This window comes from Loxodonta africana, chromosome 15 (genome assembly GCF_030014295.1).
Source record: "Loxodonta africana isolate mLoxAfr1 chromosome 15, mLoxAfr1.hap2, whole genome shotgun sequence".
Classification (NCBI taxonomy): Eukaryota; Metazoa; Chordata; class Mammalia; order Proboscidea; family Elephantidae; genus Loxodonta; species Loxodonta africana.
In genome coordinates this window covers 51,588,260-51,610,612 of record NC_087356.1, presented here as the reverse complement: position 1 = coordinate 51,610,612, position 22,353 = coordinate 51,588,260, and the positions used below count along the sequence as shown (strand labels likewise).

Genomic DNA, 22,353 nt, shown 5'->3' with positions numbered 1-22,353 from the left:
CTTCTGCTCCATTCCAGTTCATAGGAACACGACATGGAGATCACAATGGCAGCAGATGACTTTGTTCAAAACTATAAATATAAAACCTAGGATCATACTCTTAAAATTACATCTAATGTATTCCCTCAGACCTTTAGATAGTATTACAATTGAACTACCCCATGGTTCTATCTTCTTTATGGCAAACACCATACAACTAGGATAGAATATGGGTTCCTGCTTTAGTAAGGTCCAAAACTTGCCTTTCAGTAACACAGGTGATGCTGATTACCTTATAAACATTGCTGTATCACATGCTGTGATAAATGACAGGGAGTGGCCTTTTAAGGTGGTGGGTTGAGGCAGTGTGGATGAACATAGGCCAAGCTGATTATGGCTTCCTCCCTCTCAAGCCCTTTAAGCTCCCCCATTTGGCTGAGCCTACTGTATCCAGGCTTCCTGGACTCACCATACAATGAGATGCTGGCATTGGTGTTCCCAAGTTTGTTCATGGCTACACATGTGTAGTTCCCATAATCCTTTTCTGAAACATTGAAGAAAGTCAGAGTGGATATGTGGCCTTTGTTCTCAATCCTCACTCCATCCAGGCCAGTGGCTAACCTGCAAACAGATGAGGTATTGCTGGTCTGGTTTTACAAAGTTGACTAAAGCAATAGACTACGTGGCTGAGAGAGCTCAAAGATACTATAAATCAGCCACACAAGAAGGCCCTCCTCCTCACAAAACCAGTTCTTTTTAACTAACCCAGTCCCTCTAATGCAAACCATAAGTACTACAGCTTCCATAAAGAGGAGAAAGAAAAGAATGGTCATGCTCAAAAGGCTAAGTTTACGGGCTATTAGTCATCAAAAGAAGCCCTGGTAGCATAGTGGTTAAAAGCTGGGCTGCTAATCAGAAGTTGAGCAGTTCAAATCCACCAGCCACCCCTTGGAAACCCTAGGAGGCAGTTCTACTCTTTCCTATAGGCTCACTATAAGTCAGAATCGACTCGATGGCAATGGGTTAGTTATTGAAGACTGCCATGTGTAGACTGTTGTGCACACATGTGTACAAGATCAGTGTCTTGGATTAGAAAACAAAGTCAATTCCCAGCTCCTTTCTATTTATTTATTTTTTTCTGGATCTAAAAGGAGACCCTGTTACAAAGGAGGTTGTAATGGATTCTGGTTTTGCCTTCTCTCTCTCTCCTTTATTTTGTCATCCCCTTTCATGAGAGGAAAAGTTTATCAACTGTGCTCAGAGCTGCCCTAGTTCCATTTCCAAGGTACCTGGTATCTTCCTTGAACCACTGGAATTCAGCCATGGGTACTGCAGAGGCCTCGCAGCTCAAGATGCCCTTTTGACCAACTGAGACACCAGTGTTCTTGGCCTTTGAGATATAGGGGGGGTCTGTGGGGAAAAGAAAAATAAACTTGCAGAGTATTCCAATGTGAGTGGACTTCTTGGGACACCTCTTCCTCCCAATTAAATAGTCATTTATTTTAGGAAAAGAACTTCTTATTTAGAGATATTGCATCAGCTTTGGCCATCTTCCCCAAGCTTTCATACCAATTCAAAGTTAATAAATCTTCCCAACAGCTGAAAGCACTGAAAACCACAGAAAGATTCTAGGGGCAAATGGCAATGGGGCAATTGATAGGGCAAAGCAGTCTGATAAAAAGCTATTCTGTTGGCAGCAACTTGGGCCTTTCAGCAAATGGCTTTACCATTGTCAGCTTGTTCCCTGTATTTCTGTACCCTCTTTCCCTGGATCTCCCTGACAGCGAGTCAACTCACAGTTTACAGTGATTTTTACTTTCCGCACATCGGGAGCAGCAACATCATTCAAGGCGCTGCATTCGTACTCCCCAGACTGGTCACGTTTGATGTTAGAGATCTCCAGGTACTCGTCCTCACTCACAAAGCCCTGACCTTCTGGGAGGAAACAAACAGACAAAAATAATCAAGAAACTGTAGAACCAGGGACAAGAATATACTCTCATCCTTAGGAGAAGGAATAGGAAAAGCCATGCAAATACAGTTTGAATTCAAGTCAAAGATACAAGACACCATCCTGGCCAAAGGGCCTGGCATTTGAGGAAAGAATTCTCTGCTTGTGTTCTGACTTAGTGTATTTGTGACCAAGTCACTTTAACTTGTTTAGACCATTCAGTAAGAAGGGGATATCATTACCTTTTCTTATTTGAATATTTTTAGGATTAACTGAGAGAATACATGTGAAACACCCCAGCACATTAATCAATTGTGATATGTTAAAAAGATTTGTCATGATCAATAATATAATAAAAAGTGGCAATGATTTTAGCATATGTTAGTATGGACAACATCTTAATTTCTTAGTATGTAGAAATGCCTTTTCCAGTAAACAATACTGAAAAACCATTTTAGTTCTCCTGGAATCCAGATTCCTGGGTTCCATGAAGTTGGGGTGATCCACTAAAGGCATTTGCCCTTAGATGTCCCTTTGAACCTTGAGTCTTGAAGAAACTGCTTTCTAAAAGTCCTCTTTGAGTCAAACAAAGGTCTATATAAACTAACAAGACCATTTTGCCTTGGGCATTGTGCTCTTTTGAAGAATTCAGACATTTTCCAGAAACAAGACTCCAAAGGTCAAACTAAAGATACGTTTTAGGGGAAATCGGTGATTATTATTATTATTTAAATTTATTGTGCTTTATTTGAAAGTTTATAGTGCTTCTCATTAAAAAATTTATACACAAATTTTTTTGTGACATTGGTTGCAATTTCTGCAAAGCGTCAGCACTACCCTCCTTTCCCTTTATACCCCAGGTTCCCTGTGTCCATTCATCCAGGTTTCCTGTCCCTTCCTCCCTTCTGATCTTTGCTTTTGGGCAGGTGTTGCCCATTTGGTCTCATATACTTGATTGAACTAAGAAGCATGTTCTTCATGTGTGTTATTGTTTGTTTTATAGGCCTGTCTAATCTTTGGCTGAAAGGTCGACTTCGAGAGTAGCTTCAGTTCTGAGTTAGCAGGGTGTCTAGGTGCCATAGTCTTGGAGGTTCCTCCAGCCTCTGTCAGACTAGCAAGCCTGATCTTTATTTGTGAATTTGAATTTCGTTCTACATTTTTCTCCTTCTCTGACTGTGACCCCTGTCAGATCGGTTGGTGGTGGTATCCAGGTACCATCTAGTATTTCTGTATTCAGGCTGGTGGGAGTTGTGGTTCATGTGGCCCATCAGTACTTTGGAGTAATGTTTTCCTTGTGTCTTTGGTTTTCTTCATTCTCCTTTGCTCCAGATGGGATGGGACCAATGGATGTACCTTAGATGGCTGCCGGCAGCTTTTAAGACTCCAGATGCTATTCACCAAAGTAGTATGTAGAACATTTTCTTTATGAACTATGTTATGCCAATTGATCTAGATGTCACCTGAAGCAATGATCCTCAGCCCTCACCTCCAGTAATTGGCTCCCCCAAGCGGTCTGGATGTGCCCAGGAAGTTACTATGATTTTACCTTAGTCAAGTTGTGCTGACTTCCCTTATATTGTGTATTGTCTTTCTCGTTCGAATCTGCCAGGCACTCCTTGGAAACTCTATGGGGCAGTTTCTACTCTGGCCTATAGGGTCGCTATGAGTCGGAATCGACTGGATGGCACTGGGGGCGGGCTCACCAAAGTAAATCAGTAATTATTTTAATTGTTTTTCAAGACAATGCTGTATGCAAGCCTTCTGAGCACAAACTGTTTATCGTTTCAGTTCTGGCTCTTTTTCCATGCCAGTGCTGATACAACTGGGTATAAGTCTTCAGAGATTCTCTCATCTTGTGAAATGAATAAGTGAACATTAAGCCCTTTAATACAAAATTGAATACAAAAAAGTAGATTCAATTTCAAAGTATATTTACAGTGGGGCATAAGTGTTTGCCAAAATAAATGTTTGCCAAAATAAAATAAATGCTATGGTTAGTCCCACATGGTAGAGCCATGGTTACCAGAACAGCTTTATGGACTTAATGTCTGACTTTTTGTGGCATTCTGGAGACTTTACTGTTACATACTTGCAAAATTTGAATTCATGGTCAAAAATTACCTGGGACTGCAATATTTCCCTTGCTTTCATTACACATTCTTGAAACACTACGGATCAATACACGTCCCTTAACTCACTCCTGTTGTTAGAGCAAAGAGAACAGATTCTTGGTCTTGAAACATAGATGTTCTGATTTTCCTCAAAACAACAGGCTCCTGTGAAAACTCAACCAACACAAAGGCCAAGAAAGGAAAAAACATTTCATTTCTTATAAACCTGCTGCTCGATTCCTTTTTGTGCCCCAAGACTTAAGGCCAAATTAGTTTATAGGACAATAAAAACTCTTTAAATAAATACAACTTTCCCCAAAATTCTGTCAAAGCATCTTCTGATCCAATGGATGCTCACCCAACCAAGTCATGATTCACCATGTGTGCGGAGCAGAAAGGGAAAGTGTAAGAGGGCAGGGAGAGGGTGCGATTTGAGATGATTTATTTCAAAAAGTCTGAGAAAGATAAAAATAGCCTCGCTTATTGAAAACTGTAGGAGTCTCTGGGTGACATAAATGGTTAACCCACTTCACTGCTAACCAAAATGTTGGAGATTTGAGTTCACCCAAAGACACCTTGGAAGGAAAGCCTAGTGATCGATTACTGAAAAATCAGCCATTGAATCCTTTGGGAGCACAATTCTACTCTGACACACATGGAGTTGCCATGATTTGGAGTAGACTCAATGGCAACTGGTTTTTATTGAAATTATGCCAGTTGACCAACCTAAGTATTTTCAGGGAATAAACAAAAATAAAATCCCATACACCAAAACGACTTTTCAGTCTTACCTCACCTTTTCTGCAAAGAATAAATACGGCAGGATTGCGATTCTGACTTCCTGCGATTAAGACTTCATTATTCTTTCAAAATGTTCTGTGGAGTATTTGCTGCAGTAATTAAACCCAATTGGATTTAACCATATGAATCCGTTATCTGCAGGGCCTGACAGGAGGTTTAGGCAGGTCACTCGCCCCCTTTCCTTGGAGAGAGTAACCAGGTCCCAAATCACACCGGGTGGTATACACCAGCCAGATGCTTTGAAATCTCCTGATAAGGTGGCATCCATGAATGCTAGTCAACTTAGAATCTGCTGACCCCCCACAAAGTGAAGGGGCCATTTCACAAAGAAAAGACAGTATGCTGGGAAGGTGAGTAATTCTCAAGGTTTTTATGAGTAAGACAGATCCTGGGCACTTCTTGGGGCAGCATGGCCACCCTCTAGCATGTGGGGATTTATCTTCACTCTGTGGAATGCTGTTTTTATGGGGCCATTATGTGACAGCAAGAAAAGGAGGAAGGAAGAGTATGTTTCATGCAAAATAGGAATCATTATGATAATACTACCTCATTAAGTAAGAAAATGAATTTTGTCAAGTTTGTGTTATAAAGTAGTGCTTCTCAGATTTTAATTTGCATATAAATTCCTTGAGTAGCTTTTAAAAATATATTCTGATTCAGTAGGTCTGGGTGGGGCCTGAGACTCTGTGATCCTAACAAGTGGCCAGGTGGTGCTGATGCTGTTGGTTCTGAGACCACACTTTGAGGAGTGATGCTATAGGGAAACATACAAGTGCTGCTCATTTGCTCATTCTTACTTAGAGTTATCTAGGTCTACAAAGTGGTTGGTTGGCCAACAAAACTTACTGAGTGCCCCTCATGCTGAAAGGCTGTGTAGCCTGTATCTTCAAAAGACACAATAGCTTTTGGATATGGGGATAAGTAGAATACATTGCGCTGAGAATTAGGACCCTTAAAGCCTCTTATAATCTAACTGAAAGCCCATATCCTCCCCAAACACAGGTTTCTTTGTGCAAAATGGGTATACACATTGCCATTGAGTCAATTCTGACTCATAGTGACCCTGTAGGACAGAGTAGAACTGCCCCATAGGGTTTCCAAGGAGCAGCTGGTGGATTTGAACTTCTGGCCTTTTGGTCAGCAACTGAATTCTTAACCACTGTGCCACCAGAGCTCCATACAGGATGTTTAGAGTCCTCTCCGTCTCAGATCTAGATGCTATTTTCTTAACTACTATGAGTGCTGAGTGAGACTTTCAAACCAGAATAAATCTAGGGGCACACCAGTCCAGGCGCAGGGACTAGGAGGCAAAAGGGAACAAAAAGCTAGTAACAGGGAACACAAGGTTGAAAAGGGAGAGTGTTGACATGTCATGGGGTTGTTAACAAATGTCATAGAACAATGTGTGTACTGTTTAAGGAGAAACTAGTTTGTTCTGTAAACCTTCATCTAAAGTACTATAAAAAAATTTAAAATGAAATTGACTGAACTTGGCCTGAATTAGCCTAAACAGACATCACAAGTCACCCCAGTCCAGTTTCTGAAGAGAAAAATGTTTGGAGCAACAGAAATGTACTCTGCTTGTGTGGTCAGTGGACATCCAGCCTCAGAATTCCCTGAGAGTGCTTTTAGAAAATGGGTTTTTGAGGGCTTCCAGCCAAAATGGTGCTTTAGACAGAAGCACCATGTCATTCCTCCACAGCAAAGACCAAAAAAACTAAGTAAAACAGAGACAAACGTCAATCCTTGAACTCTAAGTGTCAAATGAAGAGCGCCAAATAGAATAAGAAACTGACAGAGAAAAGAGAGTGAGGAGAGATACATGTGGAGGTCTTCTATCAACTAATGCAGCACGGATTTGCCATCTTGTACTCCTGTTGGAGATTGGTGGACAGGGACTACCAGAAGGCAGCTTCATGGAGCTCCCAGCAGGAGACAGAACACCTGGTAACCAGTGATATATGCTTTCCCACCCCACCTCCTTCTCCCCTCTGCTCAACCTCCCCTGCTCCATAGCTGGCTATGGTTGCTCAGCTGGCCAAGAAGTGCAGGATCCATGCCACTTGGATTCACCCCGCCCACAACAGAGAACAGGGAATACTGGAAAGCAGCTTCCAGGATCTCGCAGCAGGAGACAGAACACCCGGTAAACAGCGATATACACTTTCCCACCCTCCATCCTTCTCCCTCCTGCTGCTCAGCCTCCTCTGCTTCCTGCCAGCTGCAGTCTCTTGGTCAAGAGGCACTGGCTTCGGCCCCTTGTTCTTTGGATTCGCCCTGCCCGCACCGGCTGGCTCCTGGAATGCCATTTGTTTGTTGCTTGTGTTGCTTTTTACTGCTTCTTTTTGTTTCTTCCGTGCCTCTCACCACCCTCCCCACCCTTCTTGAATACCTGGCTCCGTATGCCATCTTTGCTTCTTCTTGAAAGGTTGGAAAGCACTGCTCAACGGTAGAACAGCTTTCCCTGCCCACTGCCACGCTAGTGGGATTCCTGGGGATTTTTTTTGGCTTTGTTTTGTTTGTTTGTTTTCTTTTTTCTTTTCAAGGGTTGGGAGCCCCTTCTAGCCAGGCTGTACAGTGTGGTTTGGGAGCCACTTCCCCAGCCCGCACAGTCCCACCAGTGGGCTCCCTGGGGCATTTCTTTTTTCCTTTTCATCTTTCTTCATTTCTCAGTTTCTCGTCTCTCTATACTTACCTTCTTTTCCTGTCTCCTGAATGCCTGGTGCTGTGTGACATCCCTACCCCTTCTAGCCAGGCTATACTGTGCAGCCTGGAAGCCACTTTCCTGATCTTCGCAGCTTTACTGGTGGGATCCCTAGAGCCTTTTTTTTTCTCTCTTTCTAATTTTTATTTATTTATTTCTCTTTTCTTTTTTTTTTCCCCTTTTGTTTTTCTTTATTTTTTGGTTTCTTATTTTTGCACTCCAGTGGCAAGCTCCTGTAGCACTTCTTTGTTTGTTTTTGGCTCCTATTTCTCTCTCATCTTTCCCATACCCAACTTAGCTCCACACATCACAATCTCCCCCCTCCTACTTGTCTATCTGCATTGTGCCCTGAACGTCACACCCCTGAGGAACACAGGCATGTCCTATCATAACCTGCCCTGCACTGACTTCCAGCCTACCATAATGACCCTAATATATGACACAAACAACCTATCCCAGCTCCTCCCCTTTAGCTAGACCTGCCCTGCTGCACCACAGCTGAACAACTAGCCCTGCCCATTGAAAAACGAGGTGAAAAGTATTGTGCCCACAGATGACCAAATAACAAAGAACGTATAGCCTGCCTGCTCAGACGTAACCAAATAAAACAAAAAAGCAGGATGAAACAAATAAATGTACAATCAATAAATGAAGAAAAGAACTACTGAATGTCCCAAAGACAGCAGACAATATCAAAACACATTAAAAAAAAAAAAGACAGGATGGTTCCAGTAGGCGTCCAAAATAAAACACCAGATGACTTTCCAGTAGAAGAAAAGGCACTAGACCTACCTGACAGGGAACTCAAATCTCTAATATTCGGAGCTATCCAAGAGTTGAAGCACAAAGCAGACAAAAATGAAGGAAAAATAGACAAATTCATGGAAAATACAGAAAAAAAAAATGGAGGAATTCAGGAAACTAATACAGGAACAAAATGCCAAAATAAATTCACAACTAGAAACCATACAAAAACAAAGACTAGAAATCCAAAATATAAACAACAAGATTTCAGAAATGGGCAGTGTCATGGAAGGGATGAGGAGCAGGTTTGAAACGATGGAAGACAGGATTAGCAAAGTTGAAGACAAACACTTGGATTCAACTCTGTTTGAGGAAAAACCAGAAAAAAAGAAGTAAGAAAACTGAAGAAACCCTGAGAATTACGTGGGATATAATCAAAAGCAAAAATTTGCAAGTAATCACACTTCCAGAACACGGGTAGAAAATGGAAAACACAGAGAGGATCATTGAAGAATTCCTGGCGGAACACTTCCCTAATATCATGAAGGATGAAAAGGTGACCATCTAAGAAGCTCCATGCACCCTGTATAGGATAGATCCCAGAATAAAATCGCCAAGGCATATCATAATTACACTTGCTAAAAGCAGGGACAACAAAAGAATCCTGAGAGCAGCTCAAGAAAAACAAAAAGTCATATTCAGAGGAGAAACAATAAGACTAAGCTCTGGTTATTTGACAGAAACCATGCAAGGAATAAGACAATGGGATGACATATATAAAACTTTGAAAGAAAAAAGTTGCCAACCAATAATAATATATCCTAAAAACTCTCTTTCAAATATGACGGTGAAATTATTACATTTCTAGATAAACAGAAATTCAGAGACTATGTAAAAACCAAACCAAGCTTACAAGAATTATTAAAGGCAGCCCTTCGGTTTAAGAACAAACATCAGACCACAGCCTAAATCTAGGATGCAAGATTGCACCAGCCAGATAACAACTAAGAAAATGAACTCTCAAGGACTATCAAAAACCAAAAGAAGTACAGCGGGGAACCAGAGAGGTTAATCTGTAAATGACAAAAATGTCAGAACAATTAAATGGTGTAGGTATAGAACTTTCTAATGGAGAGGAAGACAAGGAGATACCAAGTAATAATAGATTGGTTCAAACCTAGGAAAATAAGGGTAAATTTCAAGATAACCACAAAGAAAGTTAACAAACCTACTCATCTAAAAAAAGAAGAAAAACATAAAGTCCATAAAGTCTCAGTAAAAACAAAATCTACAAAAACAAAAGAAATGAAAAAAAGTCATAAACAAAAGGAATTCTGCACAGGAGAGTAAGAGGGACAAAGAAAAAGTCAGCAACAACAACAACAAAAGAACACTATGAAATGACAGCAATAAACTCACACCTATCAATAATTACACTGAAAGTAAATGGCATAAATGCACCCATAAAGAGACAAAGAGTGACAGAACAGATTAAATAAAAAAAACCAGGATCTATCAATATGTTGTCTACAAGAGACACACCTTAGAAACAAAGAAGTAATTTATTAAAAAATCAAAGGTTGTAAAAAAATATATCAAGCTAACAGCTACCAAAAAAGAGCAGGAGTGACAACACTAATCTCAAATAAAATAGACTTTAAAACAAAATCCACCATAAAAGACAAAGAAGGGCACTATATAATGATTAAAGGGATGATCCATCATAAAGACATGATCATAATAAACACCTATGCACCGAACGGTAGGGCTCCAAAATACGTAAAACAAACTGTAACAGCACTGAAAAGAGAAATTGACAGTTCCACAATAATAGTAGGAGACTTCAACTCACCACTCTCAGAAAAGGACAGAACATCTAAAAAAAACTCAACAGAAGAGCTAAAGGGCACAATCAGTGAAATGGACCTCACAGACATATATAGAACACTCCACCCAATAGCTGCAAAGTACACATTCTTTTCCAATCCATGTGAAATGCTGTCCAGAATAGACCACATCTTAGGCCACAGAGCTACCCTCAACAAAATCCAAAACATTGAGATAATGCAAAGTATCTTCTCTGACCACAACACCATCAAGGTAGAAATTAACAACAGGAAGAGCAAGGAAAAAGAGTCAGTTACAAGGAAACTGAATAACAACCACCTTACAAATCACTGGGTAATAGAAGAAATCAGAGATGAAATAAAAAAATTCCTAGAATCAAACAGGAATGAAAACACATCATACCAAAACCTTTGGGACACAGCAAAGGCAGTCCTCAGAGGTCAATTTATAGCAATAGATGCACACATCAAAAAAGAAAAAAGGGACAAAATCAAAACATTAGCTACACAGCTTGAACGAATAGAAAGAGAACAGCAAAAGAAGCCTACAGCCACCAGAAGAAAGGAAATAATAAAGACCAGACCAGAAATAAATGAAATAGAGTATAGAAAAATAATAGAATCAACAAAACCAAAAATTGGTTCTTTGAAAGGATCAACAAAATTGACAAACCCCTGGCCAAACTGACAAAAGAAAAACAGGAGAGGGTGCAAATAACCCAAATAAGAAATGAAATGGGGGAAATTATAACAGACCCAACAGAAATACAAAGAATCATAACAGAGTATTATGAAAAACTATACTCCTACAACTTTGAAAACCTAGAGGAAATGGACAAATTTCTAGAAACACACTACCTACCCAAACTAACACAAATTGATGAAAATCTGAACCGACCCATAACAAGAGAAGAGACTGAACAGGTGGAAAAAAAAAAAAAAAAAAACTCTGAACACGAAAAAGACTTAGTCCAGGTGCCTTCACTGGAGAATTCTATCAAACATTCAGAGAAGAACTTCCAAAAGTACTACCCAAATATTTCAGAACATAGAAAAGGAAGGGATACTTCCAAATTCACTCTATGAAGCCAGCATAACCCTGATACCAAAGCCAAAGATACCACAACAAAAGAAAATTACACACCGATATCTCTCATGCATATGTCAATAGACATATGCATATCCATGTTCATTGCAGCACATTCACAATAGCAAACAGATGGAAACAACCTAGATGCCCATCAACAGATGAATGGATAAACAAACTATGATACATACACACAATGAAGTATTATGCAACAATAAAGAACAATGATGAATCTGTGAAGCATCTGATAACATGGATGAATCTAGCGGGCACTACGCTGAGTGAAATAAGTCAATCACAAGACAAATATTATATGAGACCACTTTGGTGAGGGAAAGACAGTAGACAATACCGGGGAAGCCAGCACAATTTGTAGAAGACAATTTGTAGAAGACAAGACACATCCAAACTCCTGAAGGATGGAATTGCTGGGCTGAGTGATGTGGGGACCATGGTCTCAGGGAACACCTACCTCAGCTGGCATAACACAGTTTTTAAAGAAAATGTTCTACATTCTACTTTGGTGAGTAGTGTCTGGAGCCCTAAAAGCCTTAAAAGCCATCTAAGATACAACATTGGTCTCACCCCTTCGGGAGCAAGGGAGAATGAAGAAAACTAAAGATACAAAGGAATATTAGTCCAAAAGACTAATAGACCGTATCTACCACGGCCTCCACCAGACTGAGTCCACTATAACTAGATGGTGACCAGCTACCATCACTGACTGCTCTGACAGGGATCACAATAGAGGGTCCCAGACAGAGCTGTAGGAAAATGTAGAACAACATTCTAACTCACAAAAAAAGACCAGGCTTGCTGGTCTGACAAAGACTGAAGAAACCTCAAGAGTATGGTTCCAGACACCTCTTTAGCTCAGTAATGAAGTCACTCCTGAGGTTCACCCTTCAGCCGAATATTAGTCCCATAAAACAAAAGAAGATTAAAGGGACACACCAACCCAAGGACAAGGACTAGAAAGCAAGAGGGAACAGGAAAGCTTGTAAAAGGGAACTCAAGATTGAGAAGGAGAGTGTTGACACATCGTGGGGTTATGAAACAATGTCATAAAACAATATGTGTACTAACTGTTTAATATGTACTAACTAGGTTGTTCGGTAAACGTCATCTAAAGTACAACTAAAAAAAAAGAAAAGAGGGGTGGAGCCAAGATGGTGGAATAGGCCAATGCTTCCATTGAGCCCTCTTTACAACAAAGATCAGAAAAAACAAGTGAAACGAGTATATTCGTGACAAGCTGGGAGCCCTGAGCATCAAAGGCAAGCTTAGACAACAAACCGAGGGGAGGGGGAGGAAGATACCATTCAGAAGTGGAGAGGAGTTACCAGACCTGAATCGCAGGGAGCCCTCAGGCACCATTCCTGGAGCGGCGGTGGTGGCGGGCTGGTACTAGTGTTTGATCGCAGTTTCCTCAGGGAGAAGCAGCCAGCCACACAACCTACTCACACCTCCGGAACCTGAGGAGAATGGTGCTCTAGGCAAGTTAAGTTCTTGCGTATATTTTACAGCGCCCCCCCCCAGCCCAAAGCCAGCTTCAGTGGCTGAATCCCTGGGCCTGAGATAGACCCTGGTGAGCACCTAGAACCATCCTACCAGCCTTGGGGAAGGAAAAAATTTGCAACTGGGGGGAAAAGATAATTTGCTAGCTCCATTAACCAGGGGAGCTCAGGACAGAAGCTGCTCCTGTCCAGGCATAAACTGTCCATGGACCTTGAGCATCTTTCCCTTCTGCATGGACCCGTGTGGGCCTATTTCAGGAGAGTAGGCCATTGTTGGCAAACTCCAACCATTTCAGCGGTGCGGTGGAGAGGTGGGTGTTTGACATTTGACATTGCTTTGCCTATTAAACAAGGTCCTCACCTACCCACAACAGGGACCTAAGGACTGGTGGCTCCACTTGGGTCGCCCAGCCACCCGTGACAGGGGTCCAGGGATAACTGGTACCTCCCAGTCCTTACAACAAAAACTTTGGGTGCCCATGGTCTTTCTGCAGAGCCCAGCCACCAGCACGCTCTAGGAAACAGAGATGTGTTTTCCTCAGAGACACTTGGGGATCGGTTCTCAGCCCCCTGCCTTGTTCAGAGAGTGACCCCCTGCTGCAGTCAGATACGGGTATATACGCCAATCACCCCTGCCTCTCTAAGACTGTAGGACAGGCCTGTACCAAACACTTGATATCAACTATGTGGAAACCTGAGCTGAGTTCATACAAGAAAACTGAATGGACTCCTAGACTGATATACCTGATAACAGCTCTAGCCAGCTGGGGATAGGACACCAGAGCTCCAAAGGTGAAAATAATCAAGGTAGCTCACTCAAGCAACTCATAGGGGTATACCAAAACAAAAAAAAGCAAGCACCTGTGACACAGTAAGCAAGCATAAACTAATGCAATAACTTCCAGATGGCTCAGAGATAACAGTCAGTATCAAGTCACAAAAAGAAACAGGCCATGATCACCTCAACAGGCTCTCAAAACAAAGAATCCAGGGATCTTCTAGATGAAAGTGCATTCCTGGAATTATTAGATGCAGAATACAAAAGTTTAATATATAGAAGCCTTCAAGACATCAGGAAGGAAATGAGGCAATAAGCAGAACAAGCCAAGGAACACACAGATAAAGCAACTGAAGAAATCAGAAAGATTATTCGGGAACATAACGAAAAGTTTAATGAGCTAGAAAAATCCATAGACAGCAACCAGAAATTCAGAAGATTAACAATAAAATTACCGAATTAGAAAACTTAATAGAAAGTCAGAGGAGCAGAATTGAGCAAGTAGAAGCTAGAATTTCTGAACTCGAAGATAAATCACTTGGCACTAATATACTTGAAGAAAAATCAGATAAAAGAATTAAAAAAAATGAAGAAACCTTAAGAGTCATGTGGGACTCTATCAAGAGAAAAAACCTACGAGTGATTGGGGTACCAAAACAGGGAGGGATAACAGAAAATTAAGAGAAAATTGTTGAGGATTTGTTGGCAGAAAACTTCCCTGATATTGTGAAAGATGAGAAGATATCTATCCAAGATGCTCATCGAACTCCACATAAGGTAGATCTTAAATGAAAGTCACCAAGACATATTATAATCAAGCTTGCCGAAGCCAAAGATAAAGAGACAATTATAAGAGCAGCGAGGGATAAAAGAAAAGTCACCTACAAAGGAGAGCCAATAAGAATAAGCTCGGACTACTCGGCAGAAACCATGCAGGAAAGAAGGCTGTAGGATGACATATTTAGAAAAATTGAAGGAAAAAAATTGCCTGCCAGGAATCAAATATCCACCAAAACTGTCTCTTAAATATGAAGGTGAAATTAAGACATTTTCAGATAAACACAAGTTGAGGAAATTCATAAAAACCAAACCGAAACTACAAGAAATACTAAAGGGAGTTCTTTGGTTAGAAAATCTATAATAATAGGTATCAACCCAAGACTAGAACACTGGGCAGAGCAACCACAAGTTAACCCAGAAAGGGAAATCCAAAAAACAAAGCAAGATTATATATAAAAAAAAAAAAAGCCCAACACAGGGTAATGGTGATGTTATTATATAAAAGAAGACAAGATTAAAATAATAAAGAGGGAATAAGAAATGTAATCATAGACCTTACATATGGAGAGGAAGATACGGCGATACAAAGAAATAAAAGTTTTAAATTTAGAAAAACAGGGGTAAATAATAAGGTAACCACAAAGGAGACAAACTATCCTACTCATCAAAATAAAACACAAGGGAAAAATACAGACTCAGCAGAAACAAAATCAACAAAAACAAATATGAGGAAAGGACAATATATAAAGAAAACCTACTCAGCACATAAAATCAACTGGGAAAAAGAAACTATCAACACATAAAAAAAGACATCAAAATGATAGCACTAAATTCCTACCTATCCATAATTACCCTGAATGTAAATGGACTAAATGCACCAATAAAGAGACAGAGAGTGGCAGAATGGATTAAAAAACAAGATCCATCTATATGCTGCCTACAAGAGACACACCTTAGACTTAGAGACACAAACGAACTAAAACTCAAAGGATGGAATAAATATATCAAGCAAACAACAATCAAAAAAGAGCAGGAGTGGCAAATATTAATTTCTGACAAAATAGACTTTAAAGTTAAATCCATCAGAAAGAATAAGGAAGGACACTATATAATGATGAAAGGGACAATAAACCAAGAAGATATAACCATATTAAATATTTATGCACCCAATGACAGGGCTGCAAGATACATAAAACAAACTCTATTAGCGTTGAAAAGTGAGATAGCTCCACAATAATAGTAGGAGAGTTCAAAACACCACTTTCGGTGAAGGACAGGACAATCAGAAAGAAGCTCAAAAAAGACACGGAAGATCTAAATGCCACAATCAACCAACTTGACCTCATAGACATATACAGAACACTCCACCCAACAGCAACCAAATATACTTTCTTTTCCCGTGTACATGGAACATTCTCTAGAATAGACCACATATTAGGTCACAAAGCAAGCCTTAGCAGAATCCAAAACATTGAAATATTACAAAGCATCTTCTCTGACCACAAGGCCATAAAAGTGGAAACCAATAACAGGAAAAGAAATCAAACACTTGGAAACTGAACAATACTCTTCTCAAAAAAGACTGGATTAGAGAAGACATTAAGGATGGAATAAAGAAATTCATAGAATCCAACAAGAACGAAAACACTTCCCATCAGAACCTTTGGGACATAGCAAAAGCGGTGCTCAGAGGCCAATTTATGTCAATAAATGCACACATCCAAAAGAAGGAAGGGCCAAAATCGAAGAATTATCCCTACAACTTGAACAAATAGAAAGAGAGCAACAAAAGAAACCCACAGGCACCAGAAGAAAACAAATAATAAAAATTAGAGCTGAACTAAACGAAATAGAAAACAGAAAAACAATTGAAAGAATTAACAAGACCAAAAATGTTTTTTTGAAAAAATCAACAAAATTAATAAACCACTGGCCAAACTAACAATAGAAAAACATGAGCGGAAGCAAATAACCTGAATAAGAAATGAGAGGGGCGATATTACAACAGACTCAACTAAAATTTAAAGAATCCTATCAGGTTACTATGAAAAACTATACTCAAACAAATTTGAAATCATAAAAGAAATGGATGAATTCCTAGAAACACACTACCTACCTAAACTAACACAAACAGAGGTAGAACAACTAAATAGACACATAACAAGAGAAGAGATTGAGAAGGTAATCAAAAAACTCCCAACAAAAAAAAGCCCTGGTCTGGATGGCTTCACTGCAGAGTTCTACCAAACTTTCCAAGAAGAGTTAACACCACTACTTACAAAAAGTATTTCAGAGCATAGAAAAGGATGGAATACTACCAAACTCATTCTATGAAGCCACCATATCCCTGATACCAAAACCAGGTAAAGACACCACAAGAAAAGAAAATTATAGACCTATATCCCTCAAGAATGTAGATGCAAAAATTCTCAACAAAATTCTACCGGATAGAATTCAACAACATATCAAAAAAATAATTCACCATGACCAAGTGGGATTCATACCAGGGATGCAGGGATGGTTCAACACTAGAAAAACAATTAATGTAATCCACCACATAAATAAAACAAAAGAGAAGAATCACATGATTTTATAAACTGATGCAGAAAATGCATTTGACAAAGTTCAGCACTCATTCATGATAAAAACTCTCAGCAAAATAGGAATAGAAGGAAAAATCCTCTATATAATAAAGGGCATTTATATAAAGCCAACAGCCAACATCACCCTGAATGGAGAGAGTTTGAAAACATTCCCATTGAGATCGGGAACCAGACAAGGATGCCCTTTTTCACCACTCTTATTCAACATTGTGCTGGAAGTCCTAGCCAGAGCAATTAGGCTAGATAAAGAAATAAAGGGCATCCAGATTGGCAAGGAAGAAGTCAAAGTATCTCTATTTGCAGATGACATGATCTTATACACAGAAAACCCTAAGGAATCCTCCAGAAAACTGCTGAAACTAATTGAAGAGTTCAGCAGAGTATCAGGATACAAGACAAACATACAAAAATCAGTTGGATTCCTCTACAACAACAAAAAGAACATCGAAGAGGAAATCACCAAATCAATGCCATGTACTGTAGCCCCCAAGAAGATAAAATACTTAGGAATAAATCTTACCAGAGATGTAAAAGACTTATACAAAGAAAACTACAGTACACTTCTGCAAGAAACCAAAAGAGACTTACAGAAGTGGAAGAACATATCTTGCTCATGGATAGGAAGACTTAACATTATAAAAATGTCTATTTTACCAAAAGCGATCTATACATTTAATGCAATTCCGATCCAAATCCCAAGGACACTCTTTAATGAGATGGAGAAACAAATCACCAATTTCATATGGAAGGGAAAGAGGCCCCAGATAAATAAGGCATTACTGAAAAAGAAGAACAAAGTGGGAGGCCTTACTTTACCTGATTTTAGAACCTATTATACCGCCACAGTAGTCAAAACAGCCTGGTACTGGTACAACAACAGATACATGGACCAATGGAACAGAATTGAGAATCCAGACAGAAATCCATCTACATATGAGCAGTTGATATTTGACAAAAGCCCCAAAACAGTTAAACGGGGAAAAGACAGCCTTTTTAACAAATGGTGCTGGCATAACTGGATATCCATCTGCAAAAAAAAATGAAACAAGACCCATACCTCACTCCATGCACAAAAACTAACTCAAAATGGATCAAAGACCTAAATATCAAATCTAAAATGATAAAGATCATGGACAAAAAAATAGGGACAACATTAGGGGCCCTAATACATGGCATAAACAGTATACAAAACATTATAAAGAATGCAGAAGAAAAACTAGATAACTGGGAGCTCCTAAAAATCAAACAGCTATGCTCATCCAAAGACTTCACCAAAAGAGTAAAAAGACTACCTATGGACTGGGAAAAAGTGTTTAGCTATGACATTTCTGATCAGTGCCTGATCTGTAAAATCTACATGATACTCCAAAAACTCTACTGTAAAAAGACAAATAAACCAATTAAAAAATGGGCAAAAGATATGAATAAACACTTCGCTAAAGAAGACATTCAGGTAGTTAACAGATGTATGAGGAAATGTTCATGATCATTAGCCATTAGGGAAATGCAGATCAAAACTACAATGAGATTTCATCTCACTCCAACAAGGCTGGTGTTAATCCAAAAAACACAAAAGAATAAATGTTGGAGAGGCTGTGGAGAGATTGGAACACTTATACACTGCTGGTGGGAATGTCAAATGGTACAACCACTTTGGAAATCGATTTGACACTTCCTTTTTTTTTTAAAAAGAGCTAGAGATAGAACTGCCATATGATCCAGCAATCCCACTCCTTGGAATATATCCTAGAGAAATAAGAGTCTTTACACAAATAGATATATGCACATCAATGTTTATTGCAGCACTGTTTACAATAGCAAAAAGATGGAAGCAACCAAGGTGTCCATCAATGGATGAATGGATAAATGAATTATGGTATATTCACACAATGGAATACTATGCATTGATAAAGAACAGTGAAGAATCTGTGAAACATTTCATAACATGGAGGAACCTGGAAGGCATTATGTTGAGTGAAATTAGTCAATTGCAAAAGGAAAAATATTGTATAAGACAGCTATTATAAGATCTTGAGAAATAGTTTAAACTGAGAAGAAGACACTCTTTTGTGGTTATGAGAGGGGGGAGGGAGGGAGGGTGGGAGAGGAGCATTCACTAATTAGTAGATAAGAACTACTTTGGGTGAAGAGAAAGATAACACACAATACAGGGGAGGCCAGCACAATTGGACTAAACCAAAAACAAAGTTTCCTGAATAAACTGAATGCTTCGAAGGTCAGCGAAGCAGGGTCAGGGGTCTGGGGACCATGGTTTCAGGGGACATCTAAGTCAATTGGCATAATAAAATCTATTAGGAAAACATTCTGCATCCCACTTTGAAGAGTGGCATCTGGGGTCTTAAACGCTAGCAAGCAGCCATGTAAGATGCATCAATTGGTCTCAACCCACCTAGATCAAAGGAGAATGAAGAACTTCAAGGACACAAGGCGATTATGAGCCCAAGAGACAGAAAGGGCCACATGAACCAGTGACTACATCATCCTGAGACCAGAAGAACTAAATGGTGCCCGGCTACAACCGATGACTGCCCTGACAGGAAACACAACAGAGAACCCCTGAGGGAGCAGGAGAGCAGTGGGATGCAGACCCCAAATTCTCATAAGACCAGACTTAATGGTCTGACTGAGACTAGAAGGATCCTGTGGTCATGGCCTCTAGACCTTCTGTTGGCCCTGGACAGGAACCATTCCCAGAACCCAATCTTCAGGCAGGGATTAGACTGGACAATGGGATGGAGAGGGATGCTGGTGAGGAGTGAACTTCTTGGATCAGGTGGACACTTGAGACTGTGCTGGCATCTCCTGCCTGGAGGGGAGATGGGAGGGTGGAGGGTGTTAGAAGCTGGTGAAATGGACACGAAAAGAGAGAGTGGAGGGAGAGAGCGGGCTGTCTCATTAGGGGGAGAATAATTGGGAGTGTGTAGCAAGGTGTATGTGGGTTTTTGCGTGGAAGGCTGACTTGATTTGTAGACTTTCACTTGAAGCATAATAAAAATTATTCAAAAAGAAAAGAAAACTGGTTTTTGAGACCTCACTGAACCTACAGGGTCAGAACCTAGTGGGGGTAGAAGGTGGGGAGGGGACATTGGGACACAGGGATCTTCATTTCCACATGCTTCCAATATGATACTGATTCATATTAAAGCAGGAATATTGCTGCTCTACTGGTTTGGTCCAAAATCTTCAAATTATTTCTAATAATGGAGTAACTGGAGAATTTATCCCTTACTTGCTTTAGGGGGAATTAAAGCTTCCCTCGCAACAGCTGCCAAGTTTTCCCTGGGGATTAACTTTTTTTGTATAGTAAGGTCAAGTATGCTTTGTTGTTTTCACAGAAAGAGTAACCATTTTGTCAGTTTTGCCTCGGACAGTACCAATTTACACCTGTTTTCCCAGCATGCTTATTAATAGTCGCCTTCTACTCTCAAGAGTGTGCCAGTTTGAGTGATACCATGTAGTTACCTTACGTATCGCCAGTTGAAAGGCCTACTGACCTAGTCCTAGTACCTGGCCTGTTGATACCAGTTGACTCTGAATGTGGGCTGCCCATGCACCCAGATGTTTTAATCCAGATAAAGGCAGTGGCTTGGCCGCTGTGTGAGTTTCCTAGGGACTAATAAACTACCATAAACCTTGTGGCTTAAAACAATAGAAATTTATTCTGTTGAAGTTCTAGGGGCCTAAATCAAGGTATCATCAGCACTGTTGGCTTTTTCTGTAAACTCTGGGGGAGAACCCATTCCTCCATTCTTCTGTCCTAGCTTCTGGCAGCTGCTGGCAATCCTTGGTATTCCTTAGCCTGTAGCTGCATCTCTCTTCTCTCTATCTTTCTTTTCACATGGACTTCTCCTCTGTGTCTTCTACCTTTCTCTTATCTTTTAAGGACACTTCTTATTGGATTTAGGGCCCACCCCGATCCAGGATGATTTCATCTTGAAATCCTTAATTATATCTGCAAAGACAACTTTTCCCAAATTCAGTCACATTCTCAGGTTGGGTGGACATATCTTTGGGGGAGAGGGAAACACTATTCAATCCAGAGCATCCACTAGTAGAGTGTGGCCCTTCAGACTATGATGGATGGCAGGATTATGACAGATGACAGGATTATGACAGATGACGGGAGCAGGAGTGACCTCATGTGCTACCTTTCCCTGGGCACTCAAAGCCCATCAGCTACAACATTCTCTGAGGACATACACAGGAACAGCTTGTTGGAGCCAAGCCAACCTGAGTGAGGGGATCCTGACTTCAAGTTACACATAGATACAGGACTGAGGCTCAAGGGATCCCAGCCCAAAGCCTTAGTAGAACAAGTACGGACCTGCACCTTTCTGACATTAATTGAATGACTCAGAGGGCCGAAAGGGGCAGCATGGAGCCTTGTCAGGCCATTGGAGAAATGCCCTTTTGAGAAACAGTACAATCCAGTATCTGTAGATGGGGCCCAGGTATAGCCTGGCTTGTCTTGCTTCCTCTCATTCTTTTCTTCTCTCTCCATGTTAGTTCTAATAGCACAGCGATGTGTAAAGATGATGATTGTCAAAGTTCATTAATATTTTTGAAATACTCGTATTGGCTTCCATGCGAAATCCCCACTAACGTAGGCAGCACAATTGGCATGAAGACAATGACCAGAGACATGCTGCACACTTCACAGAGCATGAGGCTGAATCTGAAGCATCCCAGGGAGATAGCTGTACTCATTCTCTCAGCCACAAGACCATGGAGGGGAAAGGACACACTCAATGGATGATGTCTTTGCTCTTGGGGGGGCAGAGAGTCTGGATGATGCCGTCCCTTGGGACACTTTCACTATGCTCTTCTTTCCTCACCTTGTGCTGTTCTTGTCACACCTGTCTCCCTTTGACCATGTAGCCTGGCCATCAGTAAGCTGACCATTCCCTAAAGGCATCTATCTTCCTGACCTCGCTTTTTAGTGCAGTCAACATAGAAGTCACTTCTATGACTCTGTGCCAATAGAGAAGTAGGGAAAAAACAAACAAACACTGAATTGAAGATCCAAAGTCCTGGGATCTAATCCCAGTTTTACCACTAATATACCACGTGATGCTAAGTCTTTTTAGCACTCTAAACCTCAGTTCTCCCAAGGGTCTGTCAGTTTGTTGTACTGGGGGGCCTTGTGTATTGCTGTGATGCTGGAAGCTACCCCACCACTATTCAGATACCAGCAGGGTCACCCATGGAGGACAGGTTTCAGCTGAGCCTCCAGACTAAGACAGACTAGGAAGAAGGACCCAGCAGTCTACTTTTGAAAAGAATTAGCCAGTGAAAACCTTATGAATAACAGTGGAACATTGTCTGATATATTGTCAGAAGATGAGCCCCCCCAGGTTGGACGACATCCAAAAGATGACTGGGGAAGACCCGCCTCCTCAAAGTAGAGTCAACCTTAATGACCTGGATGGA

General features: G+C 40.5%; 1 protein-coding gene across 3 annotated transcripts in view; it reads right to left on the bottom strand.

The window, feature by feature from the left end:
* The window catches only part of OPCML (opioid binding protein/cell adhesion molecule like), a 775,809-nt gene that overhangs the window by 17,075 nt on the left and 736,381 nt on the right, over positions 1 to 22,353 (bottom strand). For 2 of the 3 annotated variants that reach the window (XM_010597116.3, XM_003417406.4), the window contains exons 4-6: positions 1,777 to 1,914; positions 1,269 to 1,389; positions 449 to 600 (exon numbers count right to left, since the gene is read on the bottom strand). In XM_010597116.3, coding sequence (XP_010595418.1) covers positions 449 to 600; positions 1,269 to 1,389; positions 1,777 to 1,914 — 411 coding nt within the window. The remainder of the gene's footprint in view (positions 1 to 448; positions 601 to 1,268; positions 1,390 to 1,776; positions 1,915 to 22,353) is intronic. The other variant, XM_010597117.3, reaches the window with a different exon arrangement.